This window comes from Buteo buteo, chromosome 6 (genome assembly GCF_964188355.1).
Source record: "Buteo buteo chromosome 6, bButBut1.hap1.1, whole genome shotgun sequence".
Lineage (NCBI taxonomy): Eukaryota > Metazoa > Chordata > Aves > Accipitriformes > Accipitridae > Buteo > Buteo buteo.
This window is the reverse complement of record NC_134176.1, coordinates 41,382,603-41,409,599: the sequence shown is the minus strand read 5'-3', so window position 1 is coordinate 41,409,599 and position 26,997 is coordinate 41,382,603. Positions and strand designations below refer to the sequence as shown.

Below are 26,997 nucleotides of genomic sequence, written 5' to 3'. Positions count from 1 at the left end.
CAAGTTAAAGTTCATAAGCACCCCTGAACAGTTCTTAATATGTTTGCACATGAACTACGCTGCTTGCAGCGATGAACGATTACTTTTAAATACCTCACATTTCATTGTACTATTAAGACACGTTTCACACTATCAGTCCCACTCCTTTCAGGTTACCAGACATTTATCATCACATTCATACCCGCTTTCACTACGACACAGTTTTTTAGCTGTATGTTATGAGGAAGTTAACTAAGCAACCCTCTATCCAAAGCCACACTTCAACTCTGGAAAGGTTTCCAGCAGGTATGAAGAGACAGCACGACAGCTACACATCTGCAACAGAGAACCTGCTCTAACAAAGCTTGTATTTAACAGCACAACAAAGTTCAGGGATCACCGCAGCAATAAGGGATGCTCACAACGCAAAGCGACACGTATGCCCGCCCCAAGGCAAGGTACCCGCTGCAGCCCCTCCAGGTCGGGCCGGGCCTGCCCCGCTCCCCTCCTAGGCCGCCCTCTCCGTCAGAGCCAGAACCGGAGCCGGAGCCACCCCCCATCACCCCCGCTGCCGCCACAGAGCTCCCGCAGCCCTCTGCTCCCCCTAACCCCGGTACTCACACATCACACCCCTCACCAGGCCAGCGGCCCGGAAACCCATCCCCCTGCCGGGACCGACCAGGCCCGGCCGCCGCCTGCCCCGGGGCCCGCCGCCCTCACAGCACCAGCGCCGGGCCGACCCCACAGAGACCCGCGGCGCACGGCGGGGCGGGGCAACCGCCCGGCACAGCCAATGCGCCGGCAGGAAGGCGGCCGCGCTGCGCGCCGGAAGGTGCGCCTGCGCCTCCGCGGGGCCTGCCGGGAAACGTAGTCCTGGCGGCCGGACACCTGGGCAGCGGCGAAACTCATCGCGAGGGCAGCGGCGCTTGCTGGCAGTTGGGGGCATTTACCTGCGGATAACGCTAATAAACGTTATTATTGTCCGTAAACGTAGCGCTCTAGGCACACGCAGCGCTACGTGTTACCGCTCTAAAAGGCGGGCGCCGAAGACCGCAGGTGCCTCAGCAGCCAGAAGCCGCCGACATCGTGCTGGGCCAGCCCTGCCGCATCTGGGAAACCTGCCCCGAGAGCACTCCGAAAGACAGAAGGACAAGAGCGTGTGCTGCTTGTGCCCGGGCCGGGCAGCGCGCGATACGCTCTAGCCCAATGGGACTTTTTAAGAAGCCAAACCCCGCCAGGGCTCTGAGCATCCTGAGAGGGAGAGAAGGGAAACCAAGGCCCCGTTCCCGGATCACAGTGGTTCCACTGGAAGAGGGGCCTTGTACAGCCTTGAAGAGCCGCCTAAGCTGCTGTGGGCCTCGATACTGCGAATGCTCCGAGCGGCACTCCCAGTTAGCAGCCTCACGGCAGGCACGGGATCCTAACGGCAGCCTGAACAGGGAAGAAGTTATCCACGCCCAAGAAGGAACATGTCTCAGGAAAGGCTACCCAGCTCAGCTACGAAAGATGAGGTCCGTGATTCCGAACGGCAGCTTTCCCTTTCTACCCTCGTTCTCTTCTCTGGTGACGGAAAAAGGGCTGGCACGCTTCCTCCCGATAGAGAACAACTTACCCGGAGAAAAGCCCCACTGATATAAATAGGGTTATTTCTGTACTGTGCCATTTGTTGACGTAGCTACAGTTAGCGAGGCCTGACGGCACGGCCAGCGCGCTAACACGGCAGGCAGCGCACCGCCGAGAAAAAGAGCGGGACGCCCACGCATGCGCACAAGCACCCCGCGTCGCGCCATGTTGGGTGTACACGGGCCGCACGCGGCGGCCGACGTCCGGCCCGGCGTTCCCGCCGCCCTGCCTGTGGCGTGGCGAGGGCGGGTCCGCTTTTTGCCGCCATGTTGGGAGTGGCGCGCAGCCCCCGCCTCCGCTGGGTGGTGCCGGTTCCCGCTTCCGGGGGACGGGCAGTGACGGGCTCGCAGGTCGGCGGTCGGCACCGGGAACGGGCGGGACATGGGCTCTTAAAGGGGCGGCTCGGCACGGCACGGCGTGGCGTGGCTCGGCTCGGCTCGGTTCGGTTCGAGGGCGGCGGCTGTGGGCCGTGAGGTGAGTGGTGGCGCCGGTAAGCGTACGGCGGTTCGGGTTTGCCCGGGCGGGGCAGCCGGCTGGCGGATCCGGTCTGTGGCCGCCTCCCTGCCGCGTAGCGCCCCGTGTGGGGCGGGCTCGGGGGCCGGGGGGGGCCTCCGCGGGACGGGACGGGACGGTCCCGGCCGCGCTGGCCCACGGGTGCCGCTCTGCCTCGGCTGCCGGGCCCGCGAGTCAGCGCGGGGTAACGGGGCGGCCGGGAGGCGGCCTGGTGGGGGTCCGGGCGGCCCGGGAGGGCGCTCCAAGCCCCCGCCTCGGCGTGCCCTCGGTGCCGGGAGGCCTCGCCCGGCCCTCCCCTGCGAGGGGGGTCAGCGCTGTTTCCAGGTATTTTTTTTTTTACTGGCTTGGTGAGCCCTCGAGTTGAGCTGTTAGTGGGGTACGGGAGGAAACCCGCCCCTTGCTACGCCTTCGTCAGCTGCGTTATGCCCAGCCGCCTTTGGACTAGTGGGTGAGATGCCGTTGTGGTACGTGGTAAACAATAAGCATCAGAAGCAACCTGTGCTTTTGTCCTCCTCTTAACTTGATGCCCTTGGCCCTTCCGCGAAGCTAATGAAGTCAGCTTTGGTTTTCACTTTTTCTTTCACCTTTTTTCACTCTTACTTCTGCTTCATACAATGAAGGTTATCAAAACAACACGCATGATTTGTCAACCTAAACAAATGAGCTTAAGAAACTGGGGAAATTTTTTTATGCAACTTCTCTAGCTACCTTCCTCTTTTTCACTCTCTTAAAAAGGGCAGTAGGTGATCAGTGTTCAGAACTAAGCAGCTGGGTGTTACTTTAATTCTTCATAAACAAAGCTGTTTCTGTGCTGCAGAGAGAACAGCTATGTAGGAAGGTGTTTAGGGACAAAGCAAAAGCCTCCTATGATGTCAATTGCTTGATTCATTGACTTGAGCAATTAATTGCTTACTGTCGGTCTAGTAACCAAGCTATATGCCTGACCTCCCCTGCTCTGCAGTTTTTGAAGTAGCTTATTATGTAGCACAGTTCGTGTCATTAAGAAGAAATGGAATCTGTCGCTGTCTGTATGTGGATCTAGGGTTGATTGTTAATTTGTGTTGGCCAGTAACTAATTTGGAGGAGGCATCACGAGGCTTTTCCAGGGACAAAAATGAATTGTTGAGATGAATATAGAACTGAACACACTGCACAGAGGAGGTGGCATTACTAGCGCCTATTCTCTGCACTATCGCCTCTGTGCAGTGTGTTCAGGAAGCTGATAAGAGAAAGCAGGAAGCATGCAGACTAGTGTCTTGTTCTTGGGCCCTGGCCTCTTTCCCCAGGGTCACAGATGCTTTATTCATTTATCTTGTAGGCATATCATATGGAGGAGTACATTCTGATGCTGATACCTTGTACCACCCAGCATTAGCTGGGCTGAATTTCAGCTGACTAACAAGTAGGGTAACTGTTTGTGTTAAGGAAGGGTTTTAACAAAACATCTCCTTCTACATTAGTGATATGAAGAATTTGAAAGAACAACAAAAAAAGAAACCCTCAGTACAAAGCCATCTAATTTATAGACTCTCTAATTTTTTATCTTTGCAAGAATGCACAGAAATTTCATAACTAATGTTCACATTTTTCTAAGAATATTGTTTCATTAATTTTTTTGTCTTTTGGGGAAGGCGACAACTTGCTTTACAAGATAAGAAACTGAGGGAGCATCTGTGATCACCTGAGGCTGTACCAATTTGCTGATGGCTTAAAGCATAGCTCATGAGATACTGGCTTTCAGTCAGTTGCTGCAACAGCAGGGTTGTGTCATCTCCTGGTTCCTACCTTTGTGGTAAAATTACCCAAAAGGGGGCATAGACTGCATTTCTCAACCATACTTTTGGATGTATTGGTTAGTAGCTATTATTTGAAATTTCTTCCCTGGTATGTATATGAAATGTCCAAGGAATGAACTAGTGAACTGGGAATTGTAGGATTTTAAGGTTTAATACTTTGGTATTCTTACTAGTGGATTATGTTAAAAGGATAAAGTAGAAGTATTACTTTTTGATTTATCTGATATGAAGAGGTAGTCAAATATAGTTATTTGGAAACAGAAAGGGTGGGATTCTTTCTTATCATTATTTTATAAAAATGAGTAACTTGGACCTATATGTATGAAAGTTTTCCACTCGACTCGGCAACATTTAATTCCTGACTGCCAGAACCTTTCACTAGCTGTTGAAGAGGAAAACAACATGAAGATATAAGCATGGAGTCTTGCTGGAACACTTTGTAGGACTTATGTGGTTTTCATTCACAGCTTGGAAATAGCTCTTCTGAGAGAGAGGAAAAAAAATTATTCTAGAAGGCAAACTTAATAAAAACTTTATGGTTTTGGCATTAAAGAGAGTCTTACACCAACTGTCAGCTCTCACAGCTATTGTCTTCCATGGCCAAAAGTATTATGCTTGTTTCTTCTTCTCTCACTTTGCTTCCTACTGTCCTCGTTTCAGCTGAGATAGAGTTAGTTGTCTTCCAAGTAGCTGGTATAGTGCTATGGTTCTGAGTTACGTATGAGAAGAATGTTGATAACACACTGATGTTTTTGGTTGTTGCTAAGTAATGTTTAGTCTAAAGTCAAGGATTTTTCAGCTTCTCAAGCCCAGCCAGCAAGAAGGCTGGAGGAGCACAAGAAGTTGGGAGGGGACGCAGCCAGGGCAGCTGCCCCAAACTGGCCAACAGGGTATTCCATACCATGGGATGTCATGTCCAGTATATAAACTGCGGGGAGTGGGGCTGGGGGGATCACTGCTCGGGAACTAACCGGGTGTTGGTTGGTGGGTGGTGAGCAATTGCACTGTGCATCACTTGTTTATTCCAATCCTTTTATTATTGCTGTTGTCATTTTATTACTGTTATCATTATTAGTTTCTTCTTTTCTCTTCTATTAAACCATTCTTATCTCAACCCACGAGTTCTACTTCTTTTCCCGATTCTCTCGCCCATCCCACTGGGTGGGGTGGGGGGGGAAGTGAGTGAGCGGCTGTGTGGTGCTTAGTTGCTGGTTGGGGTTAAACCACAACACCTACTCAAAATTGTGGACCCCTAACTTATTCTCCATTTAGGGAACCAGGCACCAAGGCACAGCCTGGTGTCTGTTATTGATGTTATCAAAATATCCTTAACAGGAAAAAAAGGAAGTGTTTGTGCTTAACTTCTAGTTTGGAGTTATCAGTGAAGGAGGTAGAAAAGTTTGTGATCTTGATTAGAAGCATAACTTGGTAGAGAAGGGGCTAGGTTCAAATAGAGTACCCCCAGATGGTAAGGAATTAATTTATGATATTTAGCAAATGTGATCGATGTATGATAAATTTCTGGAAGGCATTCAGTTTGTCAGAGGCACAAAACTGCTGCATGTCAGCCAGAGATGCTGGACAAAAATCTTATGATTATTCAAGGTGGGTTTGTGAAAGTGCAAGCAATCAGAACAATTTATTGGTCTGGTGCAAATAGACCTGTCTGGCTTAAGAAAACTTGTCACTTTTGACAGCGTCTCCCTGCCTACAGTCCTTTCCAGATGTCGGCTGTGTAATTGCAGCTGAGCAAGCACTTTATTAGGCCTTGTGGTAGCCTGTAGTTGGTTTAAATCACAAAGATTGGTAAGACAAAAAATTCTTATGCATTTTGAGTGCTTTGGGTAGCACAGCCTCAATATGCCAAGACTGTTGTAAAACAAGGAAGTAAATTTTCTTCTTTTCTAGAGCTAATAAGCCTTAGAATTGCTTCTCAGCTAGTGCTGAAGAAAAGCATATTCAAACAGCATGTAAACTGCCTACTAGAGCTTTCACTACCTTGGAAGTGTCTTACAAGCTTCACAAGATTATTGGGATTGGAAACCCCTTGAAAAGACTGTGCATTACACTCACTGTTGTAATGGCTTTTGAAACTTGTTTACATTGGAAAATGAATGTTGGCATAAATAGCTGGCATCTGGTTTACAAGTAATTCTGAATGAAAAAGAAAACACTTGTAAGAAAAACCCTTAGTGGTGTAGAGGAGTATCTTAGACGAATGACAGAGACAAGAAAGAAAGATTTCATGTTAATTTTTTACTGTGTGTTCTGGGAAGATGGGTGGCAAAGACGACTAAGTTTTTGCTGGCTGCATAAAACAGTACTTTGACCTTGGGGCTCTGTCAATTCAAGCATTGGGTTTGTGTTTGTTTTGGGTTTTTTCCCCCCAGTTTTCTAATGTGCCTATTCTCAGGGAATCCCAGCCAGAGAGCTGCTTTTGGATAAAATTATATTGTCTTAGCTTTCTGATCACAAGCAGATATTTTAAACTGGAGACTTACACATGCAGACATCAGGTCACTGCGGGTATTACTAACACTAGATTTGCTTCTGTTGCTCTCAGTCTTATGAAAGTTATGACTTGGCAGGTGTTAGCTCCCAATTCAGTAGCTGGGGTTGGGGCAGAACTCTGCTTAAGTATTTGTGACTGATCCATCTGAAATGTGGTAATGTGAGCAGCGCTTTCCCCAAATTAAAGTTTGCTCTATACTCTCATGGGATCACCCTACTGCTAACATAGACATAGCCATAGCTTGCATCAATCTGTATCACCTTCCAGTTTTTTCAGGTTAGAAAAAGAACCTACTAAAATGCTCCAGCTGCTGTATGGGTGTGTCGATTAACCAAATTAAGATCTCTAAGCCAATGATGCTTTCAATGGGTCTGGCACCATGCTAAAGTCAGCCCAAAAGTGTGTGTCATATACCTCATTCTTTTGCAGGAAATACCCTGAGGTTTTAAACAGTTCTGTAAAATCACCTTTGCTGTGTCTTTTCCTCAGTCTTCTCCAGCCTAACAACTTCACATAGGAGAGTGTATTGAAGATTTTTCAGGGTTTTTGGAGCCATGCCTAAATGCATAGTAAATGGAAGAAATGTCTGTACAGACGTAAATTTATTTCCCTTACTTTATTGTTCCCTTTTTCCAAGGAATAGAAGTAACTTAAGCCTAATCCATCCTCAACTGGCTTGGACTGTAATATCCTAATTTTAATATGCATTATAATAGTGAGCTTAAAGGGTGTCTTAGCACAATATGAGTAGTTTGTGAAGAGATAACATCTTATCTAAAGCTTGTGTTTGGAATTGGAATTTCAAAGAACTTTTTCTGCCCCCACCATTTCCAAAACAAAGCATGGCAGAAAAGACAGATTCTTATGGTTTGCAGGCCCTGCATTTATTTCCTTGCTGCTCTTGTTTCTTGATGAATCTTCCTTTTTATAAGACTGTGATAGTTAGTACGATGAATGTGTTATAGTCTTCTAAGTTTCATGGTAGGAAAGCTTCATGAGGCCCATTGCTTCAAGAAAATGTGTTTTTTGTAGCAAGCTTAGTTCTGCATACTCTGTAGCTGTCAGGTTTTCCTATGCAAGGGGTAGAGGCGGAGTTGCACTGAAATGCGTTTAATACTTGCGATTTGGTAATGGAGTAAGTACTGCAGAGTACTCTTTTTTAAAAAAAGTGAATACAGTTGACATTATGTCCTTCTTTAAAGGAGTTCTACTTTGTATTTAGGCACGTTAGTTTCTTGTTTAAAACTTACCACTCTGGAGGGAAAATAAACTAAAATAGCAGAATGTTGTTGTAATATAATTATGAAGTCTCTTTGTAGGCTGTCGTCTTTTTTTCTTTGGTTACTTTGTGGCTAGGATTTTAAAAATGGTAGGAGAGGGAAAGCAAAGAAAAAAGGCACTGAGCATTGATATTAAAATAAATGGTTACCTTAGCAAGTCTTACATTATAATAAAAATACATGCCAGGAACACTTTAGCCATGTCATGTATTTTCCTCCCTGAATATTTTGTCTTTATTAAGGAATCTTAATGTCTTGGGTATAAAATCATTTTGTCATATACCATTAACTTAAGAGCTGGATGCCTCAGTGGGTGCTTTATGATTCCTAGGCAGAAAGATGGGGGAATGAATATCCTTTCTTTATATATGTATACTGTGTTCTGTTGGAATAGCCAAGCTATTATGTCAATACAAATGGCCTCATCTTGGGTGTTCTAACTTCTTTAGATATACCTTGCAATAAAGTCACCTACTATGTTCCAGCTATTCCAATTAGACAGGCAGCTATCAAGCATATATCTCCATCTTTGGAAACAGGCTTTTTTGGAAATATTTTGTTTCTTCTCAATTACTCCTGTGTGCTTTTTTGGATGTTAAACTGCTGTGTAGTGAGAAGTCTTTTTGTTACTGCCTAGGGAATGTCTCTTTCTATTCTGCCTCATGGCACTAACTTCTTCTGCAGAGCTATTGTGCACGTTGTGTGTGTGTTTACAAAAGCAATGCTGGCCAACTCAGTTGTATAAACTAATGGGAATAAAACTACTGCTTTTTGGAGTCTAATGCATCAGTTTGGGATATTCAGCTTTAAACAGACATTATAGTCAAACCAATTCAAAAAGCATACTTTCTTAAACCTGTTAAGAGGGAAATGCAATCTCGTTTTGCATAGCTCTAATGGCAATGGCTGAAAAGTGAAGGTGGGTAAGCTTGCTGGGAAGTCCAGAGAAAGAAAGGTTCTGTCACTGTTTTCAGTGACGCAAGACCTCAAGAAATCATCAGAAAAGACTGGCAAGTAGCTGTGCCCTATTATCCTTGATAAGATTGTCAGAACACTGTCTTTTAACCAAGTGTTTTGAGTGGTTTTATTTAGCTTCCTCGCACATAGGTCAGTTATCCTAGTAACTGTAAATTGAGCATATGAACTATACTATAGATTCTTTTCATCTCACAAGAGGCAAAACACAACAGGTGTCCAAATATGAGCATCAGAAGGTAAGCACATGGATACCTCAGCTTTGAGGAATCCTGCAAGTAACTTTTTTACTCTGTATTATGGGTGTCTGCTGTGCAGAAAGGTTTTTTTTTTCCTTCCTATTTTGCAGCTGGATTTCTTCAGTGTTAGGTCAATTCATTAACAGTTTCAAGACCAAATACCATTGATTTAGGGGAAAAGTGGGAGTAATGCTGTGGGTTTCCATAGGACTTCTTGCCATCTGGCAGCTGAGTTGTTCAGGAAGCTGTGAGCAAGCTAGGGGAAAGCAAAGCTTGTCTGTCATCTGTTAGAACTGGTAGATTCAGTGGCAAGTGCTTGTGTTTTGAAGCCATTGTCTGGTGTCAGATACAACTTCAGACACTTTCTGCTTTAGTGTGTTAGTAGTGATTTATTTGTGTCGATGGATTGCTAGTTCCTTAGTGAGCTAACATAAATAGGACAAAGTTGGTGGGAATAGTTTGATAGCTAATAGTACATGAAGTAGCTTTTAATGTAATTGCTATGTCTCTTCATGTAATTACTATCAGATTTCAATATGGCATTCTCTTTCATAGGACTTTATTAGTATTGTGGTTGTCAAGCCCAGGGTGAATTTAGTATAGTGTATGTGAGCTTCAGTCCTGAAATTAATTCATGACTGTCAGCTTCCAGTAGTATGTTACCTTCCAAACTGTACCACCAAGAATTACTAGCTTGGGAGTTGGAAGTGCTGACTGTCTCTTTCGTTCTCCTTTTTCAGTCTCACTGCTGGCTTGTTTTTCAATGGCTTCTCCATGAACTTGTGGTTCTAGTGGCACAGGACAACATTCTGGCATTATTGTATAAAACACAAAACTCAGTATCTGGCCTAATAAAGTATGCATTCTTCTTCAGATTTTGAGTGCTTTCTCAACATGAAGGTAGTAGTATAATGTATTTGCAAACATCTGTTCAAAGGTAAGAGTCTTATTACCCATTAAAGACTTATTTTATAAACAAATCCTTCTTATGCATGTTTGAGAATATTATTTTCATGCCCTTGTCTCAAAAGCAAAGAAACGGTTACTGTGTTGTGTAGTGTTGGCTGCAGTATGGCTCTTGGGTAACTCAAATACAGCTTCTGAGCCAGGGTTACACAAGGCCAGCAGTTGTGCTTATGCTGGTTTGTGAACTCAAGGGCAGCCTGAAACCACAGCTGCAAAGGGAAGCAGGACACCAGGGCTGCTGCAGAAGAAATCTCCAGGTCGCTCTGGGAGTACAGCTGCTTTTCCGGCCCTGTTCTGCAGTTACAATGGGACTCTTGGCAAGCTGTTGTATTCATAGGGTGGGGACATGATATCTCTTTTGCTGTCCAAGATGAGACGTGTTTTATGGCTCCAAGCTGCGGAAGTGCCTGACTGTATAGCACCCAAAGTAGGGAAAGGCTGGCCAAGCCTGCAACAATTACAGTAATCCAGATACTGCTTGTTCAGTGCAGCTAGATAATTGAAATTTTATCCTGTTTCTGAATATTAAGTAAATGTGAGATCTTAACCCAAAGAACCAGCTTGATGTCATTTTCCTATGCTTAATCTAATTCAGTGAAAATAGGTCCTTTACTCCCTGTCCCTGCTTTACTGGTCCTTAGCTGTGTAAACCAGCTTGAAGGGCATTCCCAAATTCAAAGTTGGGACTGAGCTGCCCTAAATAAACCTAATGAAAGGAGCTTAAGCCTGTGAATGAAAAGATAACTCTGTGATTATATAGTGAGATTAGAGTACTCCAAACTGAGGTATTAGAGGCCTTGTGTGAGAATGTCTGAGGTTTTGGTGTGGTTTTTTTTTAGCGATGGCAAAAACTAACTTGTGTTGACACCTACTTGGATAAACCTCTTGGAGCCATACTCTTAGGCCGAGGAGGTATGTTAGGTGCTAAAGACCAGACCTGCTGAAATATTCTCTAAATCCTGAAGTACTTCAGCTGTAAGGGATTAGGTATAAAGGATTAGGTGTCTTGATTTCAATTCACCCTCAGAGGTATGCACACTTCCTGCAAAGAGCGGTGAACAACATCCATTCTTTAGCTAACAGCTGGGTGAATCTGCATGAATTTGCCCTTCTAGGAGCAGTTACTAATGTTATGCCTTCTAAAATGTTGATCTTGTAGGGAAAAATGGAACGTAGTTCTGTTGGTCAAGCAGGATATTTGGCGTGGTCTCAATGGATAATGTGAATTTAGTTGGAAGCTACTCATGTGAAAGAGCAAGGATTAATCTAAAGTTAAGGGGAAAATTCTTAAAATCCTCTTATTACTCAGTTCATCTGCTATCTCATTAAATTCTTGTATAGCCTGGGAGCTCTGTTTTCCCATTGCTGGGGTGCTGGCTTTATTACCATTCCACCAATAAAAATGCAGATTCTTAGCTCTGAAAACCTGGCTCTGATAAGAATGCACTTATTGATGGGCTTGCTTTTTCCTCTTGTCTCTTCAGGCAAAAACATATCTCCTGTTCATAGCAAAAGTTCAGTCATGATGTGTTGGGACTTCAGTTATGAAAATCTTGATCCTAACTTTATTATGAGAAAGGTAGTTTTGAAAACCTTTGCTGGAGTTGCAGACATACCATTTAAAACTTTTGCAGATCATTTTGTATTTGAGAGATTCACCATACCGTAAGAACAACTATTTCTAGAGTGTTACTGGAATCCTTCTATGGTGCTTGGTCTGTGAAAGTGTTTCCCCTTCTGACTATCTGTTGAAGTGTTCTTCCCCTTCCATTTGAGGGATTTCAAGCTTATGCTAGTAACTTTAAATGCCTTAATGAATTTCTTTTCTGGATTACTGGGTAAACCAATGTGCTTCTCCAACATGGAGAAGCTTTTTATCTTAAGACTTTGTTTCCTGATTTTTTTACCTTAAACTAAGAGTAGATAGAATTTTCCAAAAATGTTTAGGAAGCCAAGTCTTGGAAAGGAAACTATTTCACATAGTGATTGTTCCTGGATTTCTTTTAGCTCCTCATTATGTCATATCAGCTGAATAATACTTTTAGTGCTTTCTAGTCCTAACCAGGTGCTATGCTAAGCATAATGAAATGTATAGGCTTTCATTCTTTGACTTGTCTTCTAGTTTCAACTAAAAACACTGATAAAAGGATAATTCTGATGCTTAACTGCTATCTCCTGTTACAGGGGGAAGATTCTCTTCAGTGTGATTACTTACAAGTAATAGTTCGTCATCATGGCTGAACTATCACCTGAAGAAATTCAGCTGAGGGCCAACCAGGTCACGGATGAGGTAAATGTTGTAGGAAGCCATCTGGGATTACAGTACTTATCTGCAAAGATTACAATGTCTTTTAAAAATAAAGACAGTCTAGGGTAGCGATTCTGCAAGGGTATAGCTGAATGTTTCAAACTCTCCCTTTACTTGGTAAATACTGGGGTGAAGACTACTCCTAAAAGTAAGAATGAATTTAAACTTCTGAATTGTAAAGCCACCTACTTGACTGAGTAGTGGTCACCCAGTCCTGATTACTGAGACAGTGCAGGCTGGGTACCTACGCTATTCCTAATCGTGTTGAGACTTCATGACTCTTTTTAACTAAAATTCGTTTGAATATATTTCTTTTATAATGACCTTCCAATGGGATAAGCAAAGTAGTAAAAACAAAGGGTTTACTAGCTACTGAAAAAAACTCTAGTATGCTGCCACTATGACTGTGTTGTAGCGTTTATTACATATAGATAGGTTGATGAACCTTTGTTTATTAGTTGCCTTACTGCAATGAACTGGTAAATATTACTTTCAGACACTGATACATACTGTTAACACACTCACTTTAAAATTCTCTTTCTAGTCTTTGGAAAGCACAAGGAGGATTCTCAGCTTGGCTGTTGAGGTAAGGAAAAGCTTTTGAATTCCCTGGGGATTTATTAAAGTATAAGAAATAGCATGTTAACTATCACAAAGTGATCTTACTCCCTTTTTTGTCTTTCTCAAACTTTTGAGACACATACTTCATTATTAGAGGTTGCTGCTTTAATTCAGTAGTACAGTTGGAATGACTTAAACATAACGTGAAAAACATTATGTAAAGTCAGATCACAGAAGGCTCAATATCCTTTTTACCTGTTTTCCTCTTAAACAAAATGGCCTGATCTCCAGATGTTACAGATGAGTTATAAGAAGTCTTCTATGATGGTCAGTTATGGCTTTGGCTGCTGTATCACTTGCTTCTCATATCATTCATTTGTCTTTTAGCTCGGTTGACCTGCGAACAGCATGAAAATGTCTTGCTTTGAGGAGGAGGGTAGGGCTCAGTTGAGTGGGGTAGTAGAGGGTAGGGCTGCTTTTGGTTCTAAACAAAAGTAGCTCTGCATGTACTTTCTTAGAATCTGTTCATCAGTTTTAACTTTAAAGATAGTTAAATATGATGATGAAACTCTTTAACACCCTTGTATATGACTTGAAACAAATAAATCTGTATTTCGGGTTTGTCTAGGTGACATTGTGCGAGGAATTTGTTCCTCTACACTGTTACAGCTTGCATGCCCCAGTGTAAAAAATGACTGAAAGTTTACTTTTGATACTGTAATTTCAAAAAATATAGGTCGTCCTGTTGGTAGGGAGTAAGATAACATGGCTGATAGTCAGCTCTGGTAGACTTAAAGCTTAACTGGTTCAACAAGACAATTCTGCTAGTACTTGGATATGCCATAGACAAATGGGAATCCAGAGACTAAGCAGTAATGCCTTTCAAAGTTATTGCCCAGACTTTTAGTGCTGAAGACTTGAGACAATTTATTGTCAGTGTGAGAACACTAAAAAATAATCCAATTAATACGGACCCTAAAGTGTTTGATCATTACTGCTTTAGAGCCTGTACTCACTGTCCAGACAGTAGCAGGCTGCTGTGGAACTGAGGATGCTACTGTAACCAGTGAGGCATTTGAATCGGCATAGCCTAATGAGCATCTCTCAAACAAAAAACGTTAAGAACATCTAATAAGCTGACATAATTGCTCTTGGTATCATAGTTTGGTGATTCATAGAACCTAAAATGACTCCTACCATAGACAGTTCTGTGCTGCCAGTTTACAGTAAAGCATGGGTGGAACTTCCATGGCTAGATTCAAGACTTTGAGCCAGCAAAGACTTGTACAGTGGTATATTCCTCACTGCTGATTTCTTTTGCTTGGTTCTAAAACTAGAGATGGGCTATTTTCTTCCTGATCTCTTCTGCTGAATTTGCAAAAATTATTTTGCAGGCTTTGTTTTGTTTTCTTTTATTCTGGCTTCCAGGACTAAAGGCCTTGTCAGCCCTGTTGAAGGGTGTAGGGATAAAGAATGAACTAAATGCCACTCTTCAAAACAAAACACAGCTAGGTTTACTTTTTTAGCTTGACATTGTCATAGTTCAATCTGAGTATTACAATAAATTTTATCATCTTGTTGTAATGTATTAAAAAAACAAAAAAAAAACCCCAAACAAACAAAACAACAACAACAAAAAAAACCAACTCAGAAACCCCCCCACCAATTGTGGTAGTGTAACAGGTGAGATTATTATCAGCCTAACATAGGATCTAATTTGAAATTTACCATAGCTTTGCTACAGAAATTATTCCTAGCATGGAGTTTTATTATAAACTTGGTTGGCTTATCAAATTTACTATAGAGATGGCCTGGTTTTGCACTGCTGTATTGAAATCTGGTTTTATATCTGCAAATACACTTCTTTCTGCAGTCCCAGGATGTCGGTACCAAAACTATCACCATGCTGGGTGAACAGGGAGGTGAGTTCTTCATTATTCCTCTCTAACACTAAAAATCAATTTTATGACTGTTAGAAAAAGGATTATCATTCAAGAGTTGTTGCTGAAACTAAAGGCTTATTAAAGACTACCTATGTGAAAATGAGATTTGCTAATTGGTTATTCCCGTGTGTTTATAGTATTTAAAAGAGGTTTTAAAGTAGTTGAGAGACCATGTTAGTTACAATGTAATACAACTCTCCTACAGAAGCCTTTTCTTTCCACAATAGTATGAATGTAACTGTGATGCTCTAAGGATAGGGGAAAATATTTTCAATGTAATAAAGAAAACATCACTTAATATCTTTGTTAAAAATTAAAAAAAAATCCCAGAAAGCAGGAAAGAAAAAAGGCATTAGTCTTGGTATAAAGATAGAACTGAAACTTGTAAGTTCCTGCTTGAAAGAAATGTTAATATGCCACTCCCACCTTCCCCAAATCTGTTTATTCAGGTTACTTGTTTCTCTTCCAGAACAACTAAATCGCATAGAAGAAGGCATGGACCAGATAAATAAGGATATGAGAGAAGCTGAGAAGACACTGACAGAGCTCAACAAGTGTTGTGGGCTCTGTGTCTGTCCTTGTAACAGGTCAGTTAAATTGGTACTTGGGTGTGAAGTTCTAGAATATTCCCAATAGCTACTGTACTGGAAGATGGTATCTAATAAGAGAGCTAATTAAAAAATGCTGAATCTCTAGGGAAGTTGACTGTTTTGGTTTGTAGAGGTGCACCCTTTTAATATTGCGTGAGAGTAACTAAAGCTTACTTGCATCTAACCATATATTGTGCCCCTTTCACTGTAAATATAGCTGCTGTATAATGCACAATTGTGCCCTAATCTCCTTAAAGTTTATATTTAGTAGAATACTATCAATGTCCATACAGATAAGAACAAACTGGACTGCAAACAGCTATATGTAAGTGCCTGTCTGTTAGAAATTTAACTCAAAAAATAATGTTTTCGCAGCTTTGTAGTAACTTAAAAGCAAGAAAACTTCTGTTTCAGAGAAGGAAAGTAATATTGGTTCTCTAGGCATTTAAAAAATGTTTGTGCTTTTGGGAGGAAGATGGTGGGAGAACAGACATTAGTGTTAAAGCTTTAATCTTTTGCTAGTGACTACATAAATGCTTGCAGACCTGCTTCACAGTATCTTTATAATATCAGTGTTACGGCTCCCATATCCAAGTCAGTTAAGAGTAATCTGGTCTTTTGTATGGCACTTGATTTGTACTTCTAAACACCTAAACAGCCTAAACAATGATCAGAAATCAGTATTATAAGGAAAACAATACTTATTTTTTGGAGGTGTGCTAGCTTTATCTTTAAGCAGCAAAGTATCAAATTGATTTGTGTGAATTGGATGTGATCATAGGTCTTCCAGGTAAAGCAGAAATAAGTTATTTTAAGAGTGTGAACACTGAAGTGAGTAGTGTGTCTGTTCTTTTTTTAGTTCTTTAACATGAGCAAAAGCGACCTTATTCAACTGAGAGGTAGCAGAAATTTAGGTAAAAATTCCTTGGAGTAGCTGAGTCTGCTTATCCACCAGAATAATACTTTGAGGATCATTTAGGATAGGTATGAATGTGGCTTCTGAGGCTGAAAGTCTTGGAGCTTTAAGTACCTTGAAAAGCCAGATAGTTTTGTCCTGAACTCCGGATAGGTGTGCTTACTGCTTTGTATTAGTTTTACCAAGCTGATGGACTTTGAGCATTTTGACACACTCAGTCTTTGTTTTCTGTAGTTGACGGTCTTATTTCACCAAAGCTAAGCAGCTTATTAACACTAAGTAAGCTTAGAATTTGTGAACTCTTGTGGCACTCCAATTATACAGATAACAATAAAAGAAATGGAGTTGTGTACCAAAAAGGGCAGTAATGTGCAGAAAAATCTACTAGCTAAGTAGAGGGCAATGAAGAAGGAACCGTGAATGCCTTTCATATATCAACCGGTACATCAGTTTTTCTGTCAGTGTCAGAGTTATTTGTCAACCAGTTATCTCCAAAGCTTTTCATTTTTTTGGTAAAGCTACATCACAATGCTTGCTGAATTAAATATTGTTTTTCTCATTTCTCCTAGGCTTAGATTGTTTATAAAAGCTTTGAGAAAACACAAAATACTGGCAGTACACTAATATAATCTATGTACTAATAACAATTTACCTATTTGCTGGTCTTTACTATTCTTTCTTCTCTATTCTCTCCTAACACTGATGCTTGCTTTCTAAAAATGAAGACTAGGATAAGAAGCTGTATTCACTTAACTGGTGAAAGCGGATTTTAGGACAAGGTCAGTCATCTTAGTGCAGATGTACATTTAACCAGCTGTCTGAAGTGATGCTTCTATTGGATTTGTGCTTGCACGTGCATGATGCCTGCATGCAGCTTGCCTTGTGACTGTGATGTATTGTAATACTGACGTGAATAGAAAATGTTAATTACTATTAGCTGTGGAAATGTTGAACTGCTTGAGCCCTTGCTGGTTTGACAGGTTATATAAATTGCCTTACTCTTACATAAATGAAGCATAAGAAAAGTGAATGTGTAGTAATTTGAAAAACAGCTCTTAAAAAATTCAGGTGGTGAGATGCTTTGTTCTTAACTGTGCTTAGTTTGAGCAACAAATCTGTTTCTAGTTGTCTACTTCACATGTGCAAGTAGTTTTCAGGCCACTTGTTTTTGTTCAATAAATTCCTTAGTTACCTCTGGCACCTAAGACTTTGCTAATCCAAAAGCCAAGCATATAAAGCTCTCCTGCTGTTGTGGCTTTATATCTTAATCTCATTCATACTAATGCTCAATCTAGTTACAGTAAACTTGGAGATCTTTAAGCCTGTGTATGCACAAGGAGCTAGATTGACTAGTTTAGGTTTCTTCAGGGTTGTCCTGGGTGCAACAGTTCCATTATGAACTGAGAAAGTATTCTACTTCTTCCCCTTGATGTATTCATACTAGATTACTTTTCATAGGATCTGACCTATGAAATACAATTTCCTTTTTCGATTACGTAAATGCCAGAATGAGGGGAATACTTCTTCATTACAGCTAATTTCACACCTCTTCAGATGTGAAACATCTGGGCTACTAAAAGGCACTACCGATATAGGAATTGATTATCTCTAACTGTAAAGTTACATGTACTGAAACACACTACAGATTTCCCTTCACAGGCTTTTAAAGAAGCAGAAAAGTGGCAGTGGAGTCTGGATAATCTAGCTTAAACCTGAAAATGCCAGCAAACAAGGTGAACATGAGAATGTTATTCTCAAAATATGTTCTTTAGGGTTCATGAGAACTGACCCCAATTTAGATCAGCTATTTTTCCTGTTATGTTTTCTTCCCCTCTTGCTTTTGTGGGTCTGGGATTCTTGCTTCATGTCAGCGTGCTTTCTTTAATTTTTTTTTCTCTTCTGAATGGTGTGGTAAAAGTGTAATGGTAAGTTGGTTTGTCACTTTAACGGAGTTAGTATAATGGAATTGCAGAATGAAGGAGCTATTTAAACATGATCACTGTTATTTCGTAATCAAAATTAACCTGAGAAACATTAACTTTAAAGAGAAAGACTTGGCAGCAGAAAATGTTTGACAAAACCCAGTAATGGTTCTCTTGCATAGTGTAGCTATTTGTATTTGAGGGAGTTTTTTTCCTTCATCCCCATTTCTTCCCTGAAAAGTAACTAATCCTGACTCTAGACTAAGTCCTGTTGTAAATGCAACTTTATCTTATGACAGTGTAAGCTTTCCTGTCACTGTCATAAGATTCCCCTCTTCTGGTAAGGTATATTACTTTAAGGAAATGACTGTGCTTGTATTAAAGGTTAAGACCAAATTAATCACTGTCCCTAGAGTAACTCAGTTATGTTTGTACTATCTGGATACAAGAAATTGTATTGTATGAGCAAGGCTTTGTCTATACAAGGTGTAATCTCTTTCAGGCACAAGACAATTGATTCTGAAAATCCTAGATTAATACAGAACTTCAGTCAGGAAGCCATATTTCTGACTTAGCAGTTCAGATTTTTTATTTTTATGGATTAGGACAAAGAACTTTGAGGCTAGCAAGGCTTACAGAGCAACCTGGGGAGATGGAACGGAGAACTCAGCAGATCATGTAATATCCATGCAACCAAGAAGTATAAATCAGCAGCAGCCTCAGACTTCTGGAGGACCAAGTGGCGGATATATTACAAGGTGTGCTTCTTCATATTTCTCAATCTCAAAAGCAGAAATCCTAAATTAGCTGTTGTCAGCTACTTTCAGATGCATTTTAAGTGAAGTTGTTAAATAGTAAGTTTTTTACCACTGCTTGGAGGAATTGTTACTGCTTGGAGAGGAGGTGGCAGACACCTACACTTTCAGTATTGTAGTGCTCATCTTACACTTTTTATGGTGGTTGTATTATCAGTCTGTTTCTGAATGTGAGGATTATAGAGTTTAATGCTCAGTTATTGGGGGGACTTAAAAATATCAAGGACTTCTATTGTCATAAAGTATATTTGAGACAAACTCATGTCTTAAACTTCCTCTGGTAGCTGTTACTTTAAATTTTAAGGCTATTTTTGTAATAGTGGTTAGCTTAGCACCTTTTTTGGTGGGCTGCTTGCTTGGAATACATGGGGGTTTAAAAGTGGAAAAACATACCTTGGCTTGAATGCATTGCTTGTCAGATAACTGTGCAACAAACAATTTCTATTAAAGTAAATTTAGGGTAGGGAAAAGCAAGTTCTTGATTCTTGGAAACTTTGTCTTAATTATTTGAGCAGGATAACAAATGATGCCAGAGAAGATGAAATGGATGAAAATCTTGCTCAAGTGGGAAACATTCTTGGGAATTTGAAAAACATGGCTTTGGATATGGGCAATGAGATTGATGCCCAGAATAAACAAATAGACCGGATAAATGTAAAGGTAAGTGTCAAAGGTGTGCTCTGCCTTCAGCTTAGAGGTTGTTAACTGAGAAATTCTAAGGAATGGGCTCACTGTCCTGTCTGCCTGTATTTGCAGTAAATATGTATTAAGATTATACCATCCTCTAAGTTGCAGTGTTTTGAACAAGAGATATATTTTGGTATCTGGGTACGTAGCTGAAAATTCAAATGCTTCAGAGTGTCAGGAAACCTAAAAATATAGCACATGTCACTGCTTACTCTGAAAACAACTAAACTTGATTGGACCAAAAGGGCAAACATTTACTGGAGGTATAACTGGGGGATTGTTGCTTGCAGGGAATCTTGTATGTGGTAGGGAATAGGTATTTCTAACAATAGCAAGATTCTTCTGGAATTCCTAAAAAGTCACTATAATTATTGAGTGTAAAATAAAACACAGGTAACTTATTACCCTCATTCGCATGGACAGTTAATATTGGGGCTGCGGAGACTTTGGAATATTAGGTTTTATAAGTGCACAGGGACATGGTCTGCCCTCGTGTGCACATGAAGCTAGTCACAGCCAGTAACATCTTTTTTTATTTTTTTTTATTTTATTGCTTTAAAGATTAACTTCCAAAAACAGAGGAATCTATATATATAAATATGTTTTGGGGGGTTTTCTTTCAGAGGGCAACTTATGAGGAAGTTAGCTTTATTTTAGAAATTCCCATATTCTGAAATGAATAGAAGTTCTTTTACAGGCATCCTGGTTAAGAAAGGAAATGAGAGCTTTAATGAATAGTGTATATTAAAGATATAAAAAAGGAGAAGTGAACACCAATTGCTGTAAAATTACAGAATTAAGACAAAATGGGAAGTCAAAAATCTCATTAAATGCCCAGTAGGGTTAAAAGCAAGGGGAATGGAATGTTCTCAAACATACAGAGCTAGTCTGACCTAAATGCTAGTTGTACATATGTCAGCATCTCAATTTTGTCTAGTAATTTAGGGGTTGTGGTATTAGTAAGGCCAATCAATGTGATCTTATAGAGGATGCCTTAATTGTCTTTCACTGTTCCCTGAAACTGCAGATCTGAGGTGATTATCAAGTAAAAGCAGTCAAACATTTTAAAGAACACTAGAAAATTGAATTGGCGTTTAAAATTAAGTGTGAAGTTCTTACAGCTTATAAAGTGGATGGAAAACTGCCTGGTTGATTTAACTGCAAGTGGGAATTACTAGTTTTAGCAGTAGTTTTTCTGGTAGTTTCAAGGACCTGTTTTGGCCTGATGGTCTTTCATTTTAGTGGTCTGAATAAATCTTGGTGATCAAGTCTTACTATTAGAATATGATGTAAACAAGTTAGGATTGCTTTACAAAACAGCAATAAAAATGAAAGTGCAGTTCTTGGCTTTGAGACTGGCAGCCTGTCTCAGGATATTTAAGTTAATCCTTTTCTGCTGATAACTGTTTTTAAATCTAGTTAACAGTGTGGAAACCAAATCAAAACATTGAGGGTAAATCTCCAAAGGACAGTATCATATAAAGAAACAAAGAGCAGTATTAAGCTTAACTTCAGAATAAAGTTGATGCTTTTATTTTTGTTTTTTAAAAAATGAAAGATTCCAATTCACCTAGGAAACATAGAGGCTTGACTGGGTGACTTTTGGTAGCCTGCAGTGTTATGCAGGACTCCTAGTCTGAATAAACCCCTAATAGAAGCTTATATTACTGACTTTTTAAGAAAAAGATCTTGTAGTTAGACCAATGTGTTTACAAAGTGTTGTTAACAGGTTAGATTCTCTGTTTTCTGTGGTAGATTCCTGCCCTTACCCAACCCTTGACCCAAAGGGCGGGAAGGCAAGAACAGGAGGGAAGGGCTTGAACTGCCGATGTCCTCTTCCTAGGCCACTGCAGTATGAAGGTGTGAAATGGCAGATACTTGGCACAGGCAGAGCTTCTCGGGAGTTCCATTCCTCGTGGTGAGGGCAGAGGCTAGTTTTGTGCTTATTACCCCTCCTGCTCCTTCCCATTGGAGGCTGGATAATTGGGGAATTATTTCGAAGCTTCTTATCGTATGTCTCACTGAAACTGCCTTTTGACATTTGTTCAGCCTAAATGCTGTGGCTGACTTTTGATGCTTTATAATAGTAAACCAATTATAAAATAAAGTGGTTTTCTTACAGATACCATACTATGACACTAGGACACTGGAGGGTGTGTGGATGAAAACCGGGGCTTTGCACTAAGCAAAATAATTCTGACTTTATGCCCATAAGTCACTTCCAGTTTTGAATATTACTTCTAGTCCATAGTCACAAAGCTGCCTGTAGAGGTCCTTAAGATGTCTAAACACTTGGAGAGAGGGAATTTTTATCCCCTTGTTCTGTTAATACTCTTCCTGACTTGCTGAGGCAAGCTGCTGTATGTTGTGAGGGTCAGCTAAAGACTAAAAACTATTTCTCCTGATTAAGTTTCTGCCAAAATTGACAGCATATGCTGGCTAAAAATACTTCCAGCTTCCAACTTGCTTTTCTTCTATCTACCATAACGCTAATATCCTGCAATTCAGAAGTTCATGTCCATTTGAATTTAAATTGTTTTGCATGAAGTCTGCAAATGACCTATGAATTTCTCTCTTTCAGGCCGATACAAACAGGGAGCGCATTGAGCAAGCCAACATCAGAGCCAAGAAACTAATTGACAATTAAAGCCTGCTGTCATTCAATGACACTGTCTCTCCAGCTGCAAGCCACCATATTCATGAATCTGTGAAAATTCTCCTATTCTGAAATAAGAGGGTCTGGGAAAAATGAAGCAGTACCCTTTCTATAGGCATTAACTTTCTTTTATTTTTTTTTGTTTCATGTACACATGGCCTTGACTCCAAGAAAGCAGCCAACATAACTTCTTCCTACTCATCTGCCTTCACTTTCTTTAAACTGCTCAGGGCTAAAAGTGTTATGGCTTTGAGAATATTCTTGCATGTTTTATTCCCCATCCCAGTCTTTTTTTTTCTTCTTTTTTTTTTTTTCCCCCTGCACCCAAAATACAGTCCTTTATTGAAATTGAACAAGCAGGGTAACCTGAATTCACAGTTGTGGAAAGTTGGAGAGGGCACTTTGCACTGTTTGAAATACCTCATAAATTGAGTGTGTTCACTAAAATAGGGACTTGGTGAATATTGTCTGACTTGTATCTCTAGCAGGCTAACCATAGTTTTACAATCCAAACCACATGATTTGTTTGGGATTGAGTTTGTGGATTACAGAATTGAAGAGGCCCACTGCTTACTACTTGTGGGTTGAGGGCTTTAAAACACTTCCTAACCACATCAACTTTAATGTAAAGGTAACTAGAGGGATATACAGGTTTCCATTTCTTTACTGTAAATTGACATAGGTTTGGAGGCCATGACTAGGAAATCATGCTGCATTGTTCTGATAATACTTGTTTTGTGTATATATACCTGATCTGAACCCCATGCCCATGTGAGTAGAAGAAAATAAAACTGTCTCCCTAAAGTATTTATTTGATGGAAAATTTTATGCCCCTTATCTAAAAGTTAACTTTTAAGTGTTAGAATGATGCATCTTAACTGGAAGAAAAAAGCATATAGCTTTTTCACATCCAGATTCAGATTCTGTCTTGGCCAGTTTTCACTGGAGTTCATTTTATGCCTTTCTCCAGTGCAAAATAATGACTGATATCTGGTGCAGTTTGCTCTCAGCAGTGACTTTGGGGGAGCTTCTTAAACCTATTGAAAACAGAGAAGCTTATTGTGAACCTTCTTTGTCACAGTCTGGAGGAAGCACTATCTATTCAAGAACTGTATGCTAGTTCTAAATAAACTAGTTCTAAATAGATTCCTGACTGGTTTATTATTGCAGACTTTGGGACTGGCAATTGGAAATTCTACATGCTCACATTGCTTGTAACTAAAATGTTCCTGTTCTGTTGCAGAATAGAGGAGTTTCTGACCAGGTGAGGTAAGAAGAAAACCAGTTTGGTTTTACTGTAATATAATCAGATTTATCCCAGGATTTTCTTGAAATTTTTTTTTGGCAAGTAAATTGCAAGTGACCTGTATAATTTTAACTCCACACAGCAATGTATTATACCTGTTTTAAAGGTGAAAATGGTGCTTTGGAATAACCTGTGATACTCAAGGTTGGATGGTAAAAATCTTCAAACCAAATTGATTGGAGGAATAATTAGAACTAATAGCATTATGGGGTGGTTGTTTTTGGAAGGGTGGTCCACAAGTATCTTGTAGCCATTAATAATGAATCCCAGGGCTAGAGAGAAGACACTAATCTGCTGAAATGCAAGACAAACAGTGTTAAGTGTTTTGTTTTCTTTTTACTAGAAATACAATCAGTATTACTGGTGTATTCTCAGTTCACTCCCAGGACAACTAGATATTTAAAGAAAAAAAAACCCACCCCAAAAAACCCCCAACACAACAAAAAACTGACCAAAGGATGGAGCTGCTGCGTGTAGTAAATAGGGCAGTGGCAGACTGCCTTATGTGAATAAGGTAATGTCATTTTTAGGGGACTGGATACTTCAGTAGTGTGTGTTGGCTTCTGTCTGGCTGTAGTTGTTGGAAAGGTAATTAATTTTAAAAGCTCATTATCTACCCCATTAGTAAATTAAGATTATGTGCTTAAAAACACAAGTAGCAAAGAGTACTTTTAAGAACATTGCCTAGTAGATTTCTAACAAGCATTTGAATGGGAAAGCATATGGGAGTTGTATACTTTTTTTTTTCCTTCTTACAAACTTCAGGTTAACTGAAGGAATATTTGCTGCTGGTTGTAAAAGCAAAGTATACATTATTTAATAATGATTGTCTCCTGGACCAGAAGACTAAGGGGGTTACCTTATTTTGCTTACAACAGTGCAAACCTGCTCTGTAGCATTTGGACATTCCAAACATTGGAGTGTTTTTCATTCCAAACATTGGAATGTTTTTCTCCCTTGCAATTACAAGTCCATGTTCTTGACTTCCCTGAGCTCTAACAACAAATCAGCATGTTGGCTGAGAGAATGCTGTGGTTGCTGTATCAGAATCATAATATTGCAATGAATACCATATGAGGAAATTAACTTCTAAGACTCTAAGCTTGAGTACTAGCAGAATATCAATACTATTTTCTGATGCAGCAAGAGCCAAATCCATGAGGGAGTTGGTGCCGTTATGTTAGTGAAAAACACAGTCTGCTTCTTGGATTGTTTTATTGTTGTCTGTAGAATAGATGTTTAATTTCCATATCTATGGGATGGAATCAACACTTGTATGTCTTTGTATTTCTGAATGCTATTAAGAATGAAGGTTTACAGTTTCTGCTTTTGATTGTTAAAATTATATATTGTGCACAAAAAATACATACTTTTATAACTGAATGTGTTTTGAAACTATTTTCACTTAGAAATGTCTTTGTTTAGTTTCCCGTCCTTGAAAAACTTGGCAGAACTAGCTGCTACTATGCAACTAGGAAGTTTCCCTTCTATTTTTATCTCTCAGAAATCCTAATGCTAACAAAGGAATGGGTGTGGTTGGGAAGACAGGAATACTGTGATCTTCTTTAACACTCCAGTTTTCATCCTTGCATAATCAACATCACCTAACTTCAACCTATGAAATGTGTCCATCTCTTCTTTGAAAGACTGCAATTTTGACATGGGAACTACACTGCAGGATGGCAAAGGAACTAAGTGAAAAGAAAAAAAAAAAAAACAAACCACCAAAACCTTTCCAGTCAAGTATTGGTAACAGATGCCTAGCAAATACTTAGTCCAGTAGGGGAAATCTAGTATTTTACCCTACTGCCAATGCAATTCACTTGTGAGGCAATTTAAATTGTATTTTCTCTGTTAGTACAGCGTGAGATTCCCAGAATGCTTGGGGGGAAGACAGACTTGTGTTGACTTGCAGTGGTTTTGAGCTGTAAGAGAGAATAGTGTATCTGGGAGTGGCTTGGAAGAAGTACTTCTCATATAGTATATTTCTGCCAGTAACTAGGAAAAAAAAAATTAGGGACAGCCCACATATGTAACTATTTTGAGCGTGCAGCATGTGTCCCGAGGATACACTTAAATGATGGTAATTGGTAAATGCAAGCTAGCCTACTCCTTGATGAAACATGAGTTAAACCTCTTAACACAGGGGTAGCTGTAGTATGAACTGCAGCACATGCTGCTTGTGCAGCGACTTGCAGAAGTTTCCTCTGTGAAGGCTATATGGTGAAACGATTTGCTGTTTACACAATGCAGTGACTTGCAGTTGCTAATTCATCTTTGCTGCACTTGAAACAGCAATGCACTATCTAAATGTTGATTGAATAGATGGATGAAAAGTATCTTACTGCAATGGAAAATTGAGAGCAAGTGATACAGATCTGAAAAAATACATGAGTGGTTTATATTGTTAACTAGGGTAACATTTTTTACCTCAATAATTCCAAAACTAAAAAGCTGCAAGTGTAATTGTGCATGGAAATAAAATTGTTTTATAGTGTCACTTGTAGAGGGGGTGTGGTGAGAAGGGAAAACTGAAGCTCCCAATGTAAAACTCTGAACAGATTACATACAGTGCTGAAATGTACAGAACAGTGTTCTGTTAAGTGACTTAGTCACAGTTATTTATTGCTGTGAGCTAAAACATGTGAGTACATCAGCCAGTGTGTTTGTTTCTTTTTTTTTTTTTTTTTTGAAACAGGAATGGTCTTCTGGAACACATTTGGTTAATCCAGGACTAACTTAGCACCATTCAGTATTTTGTATGGTGTTGTCCCCCTTTAAAAAAAATTTTTGATAGCTGTCATAACTCCAAGGTAGCAAAGGAGCCTAACAATGAGTAATTGAGAGGTTTCTAAGTGTACTAGTGATCACATAAGAGAAATGTTGACTTACTACTTTGGGAAGTATTTGAGAAAGTTAAGATTATTTTTTTTATAGCAATGCTAACTTCATCATTTTTAAATGCTCTGATCTACCCTTTCTTCTTACACATCTTTGAATAAACAAAAGAATCCTGATAAACAAATGTTTAAATGAGAGAAGCAGCATGTCTGAGCACAGGTATTTCCACTTAAAAAAAAAACAAAAAAAACCAAACAAAACAAAAAAACCCCACCATAACACAATATTGCCAAGTATGTACATATTGATGATAGACCACTCCTTTCTAGTTGTCAGAGTTGGTGAGTTCAAAGGGGGAATCTGCTAACCGTGGGGGTTTGTTGTGTGGATGTCTCATGCATGGCAAATCTAGAGGAAAAAAAAGCTAATACTTCAAATGGGATTTAGGTATTGGGTGGAAGGAGCTAAAATTTAAAACAAGCCTGGTGCTTTAAACTATTCACTGCTGGATTTGCCTGTCAATCTGTGGAGTCTATTACTATGAAGCTGCGTAGATTTCTGACTATACA

At 40.1% G+C, this 26,997-nt stretch overlaps 2 protein-coding genes across 6 annotated transcripts in view; one reads left to right on the top strand and one right to left on the bottom strand.

The window, feature by feature from the left end:
* The window catches only part of ZNF106 (zinc finger protein 106), a 45,240-nt gene extending 43,630 nt beyond the window's left edge, over positions 1-1,610 (bottom strand). For 3 of the 4 annotated variants that reach the window (XR_012650786.1, XM_075030638.1, XM_075030640.1), the window contains exon 1: positions 601-726. The gene's annotated coding sequence lies outside the window, so the exon portion shown is untranslated. Of the gene's footprint in view, positions 1-600; positions 727-1,591 lie in introns of those variants that run through there. The other variant, XM_075030639.1, reaches the window with a different exon arrangement.
* Positions 1,611-1,917: 307 nt separating this feature from the next.
* SNAP23 (synaptosome associated protein 23) lies at positions 1,918-26,250 on the top strand. 2 transcript variants are annotated; one of them, XM_075030635.1, is made up of 8 exons: positions 1,918-2,076; positions 12,068-12,173; positions 12,736-12,777; positions 14,626-14,674; positions 15,165-15,282; positions 18,729-18,881; positions 19,454-19,598; positions 22,207-26,250. In XM_075030635.1, exons 2-8 carry the CDS (start codon positions 12,117-12,119, stop codon positions 22,270-22,272), a joined length of 630 nt encoding a protein of 209 aa, XP_074886736.1. In that variant the 5' UTR covers positions 1,918-2,076; positions 12,068-12,116; the 3' UTR covers positions 22,273-26,250. The 2 variants fall into 2 exon arrangements, with proteins under 2 accessions (XP_074886736.1, XP_074886738.1); XM_075030637.1 differs by lacking the exon at positions 1,918-2,076 and adding an exon at positions 2,289-2,563.
* The last annotated feature ends 747 nt before the right edge of the window (positions 26,251-26,997 follow it).

What these genes read in the sequence shown, in the direction of transcription:
- SNAP23 (XM_075030635.1), top strand. Translation starts at nt 12,117, where the DNA reads ATGGCTGAACTATCACCTGAAGAAATTCAGCTGAGGGCCAACCAGGTC. An exon ending in TGTGTCTGTCCTTGTAACAG is followed by an intron (nt 15,283 to 18,728) that starts GTCAGTTAAATT and finishes TTTATGGATTAG; the next exon opens with GACAAAGAACTTTGAGGCTA. An exon ending in TAGACCGGATAAATGTAAAG is followed by an intron (nt 19,599 to 22,206) that starts GTAAGTGTCAAA and finishes TCTCTCTTTCAG; the next exon opens with GCCGATACAAACAGGGAGCG.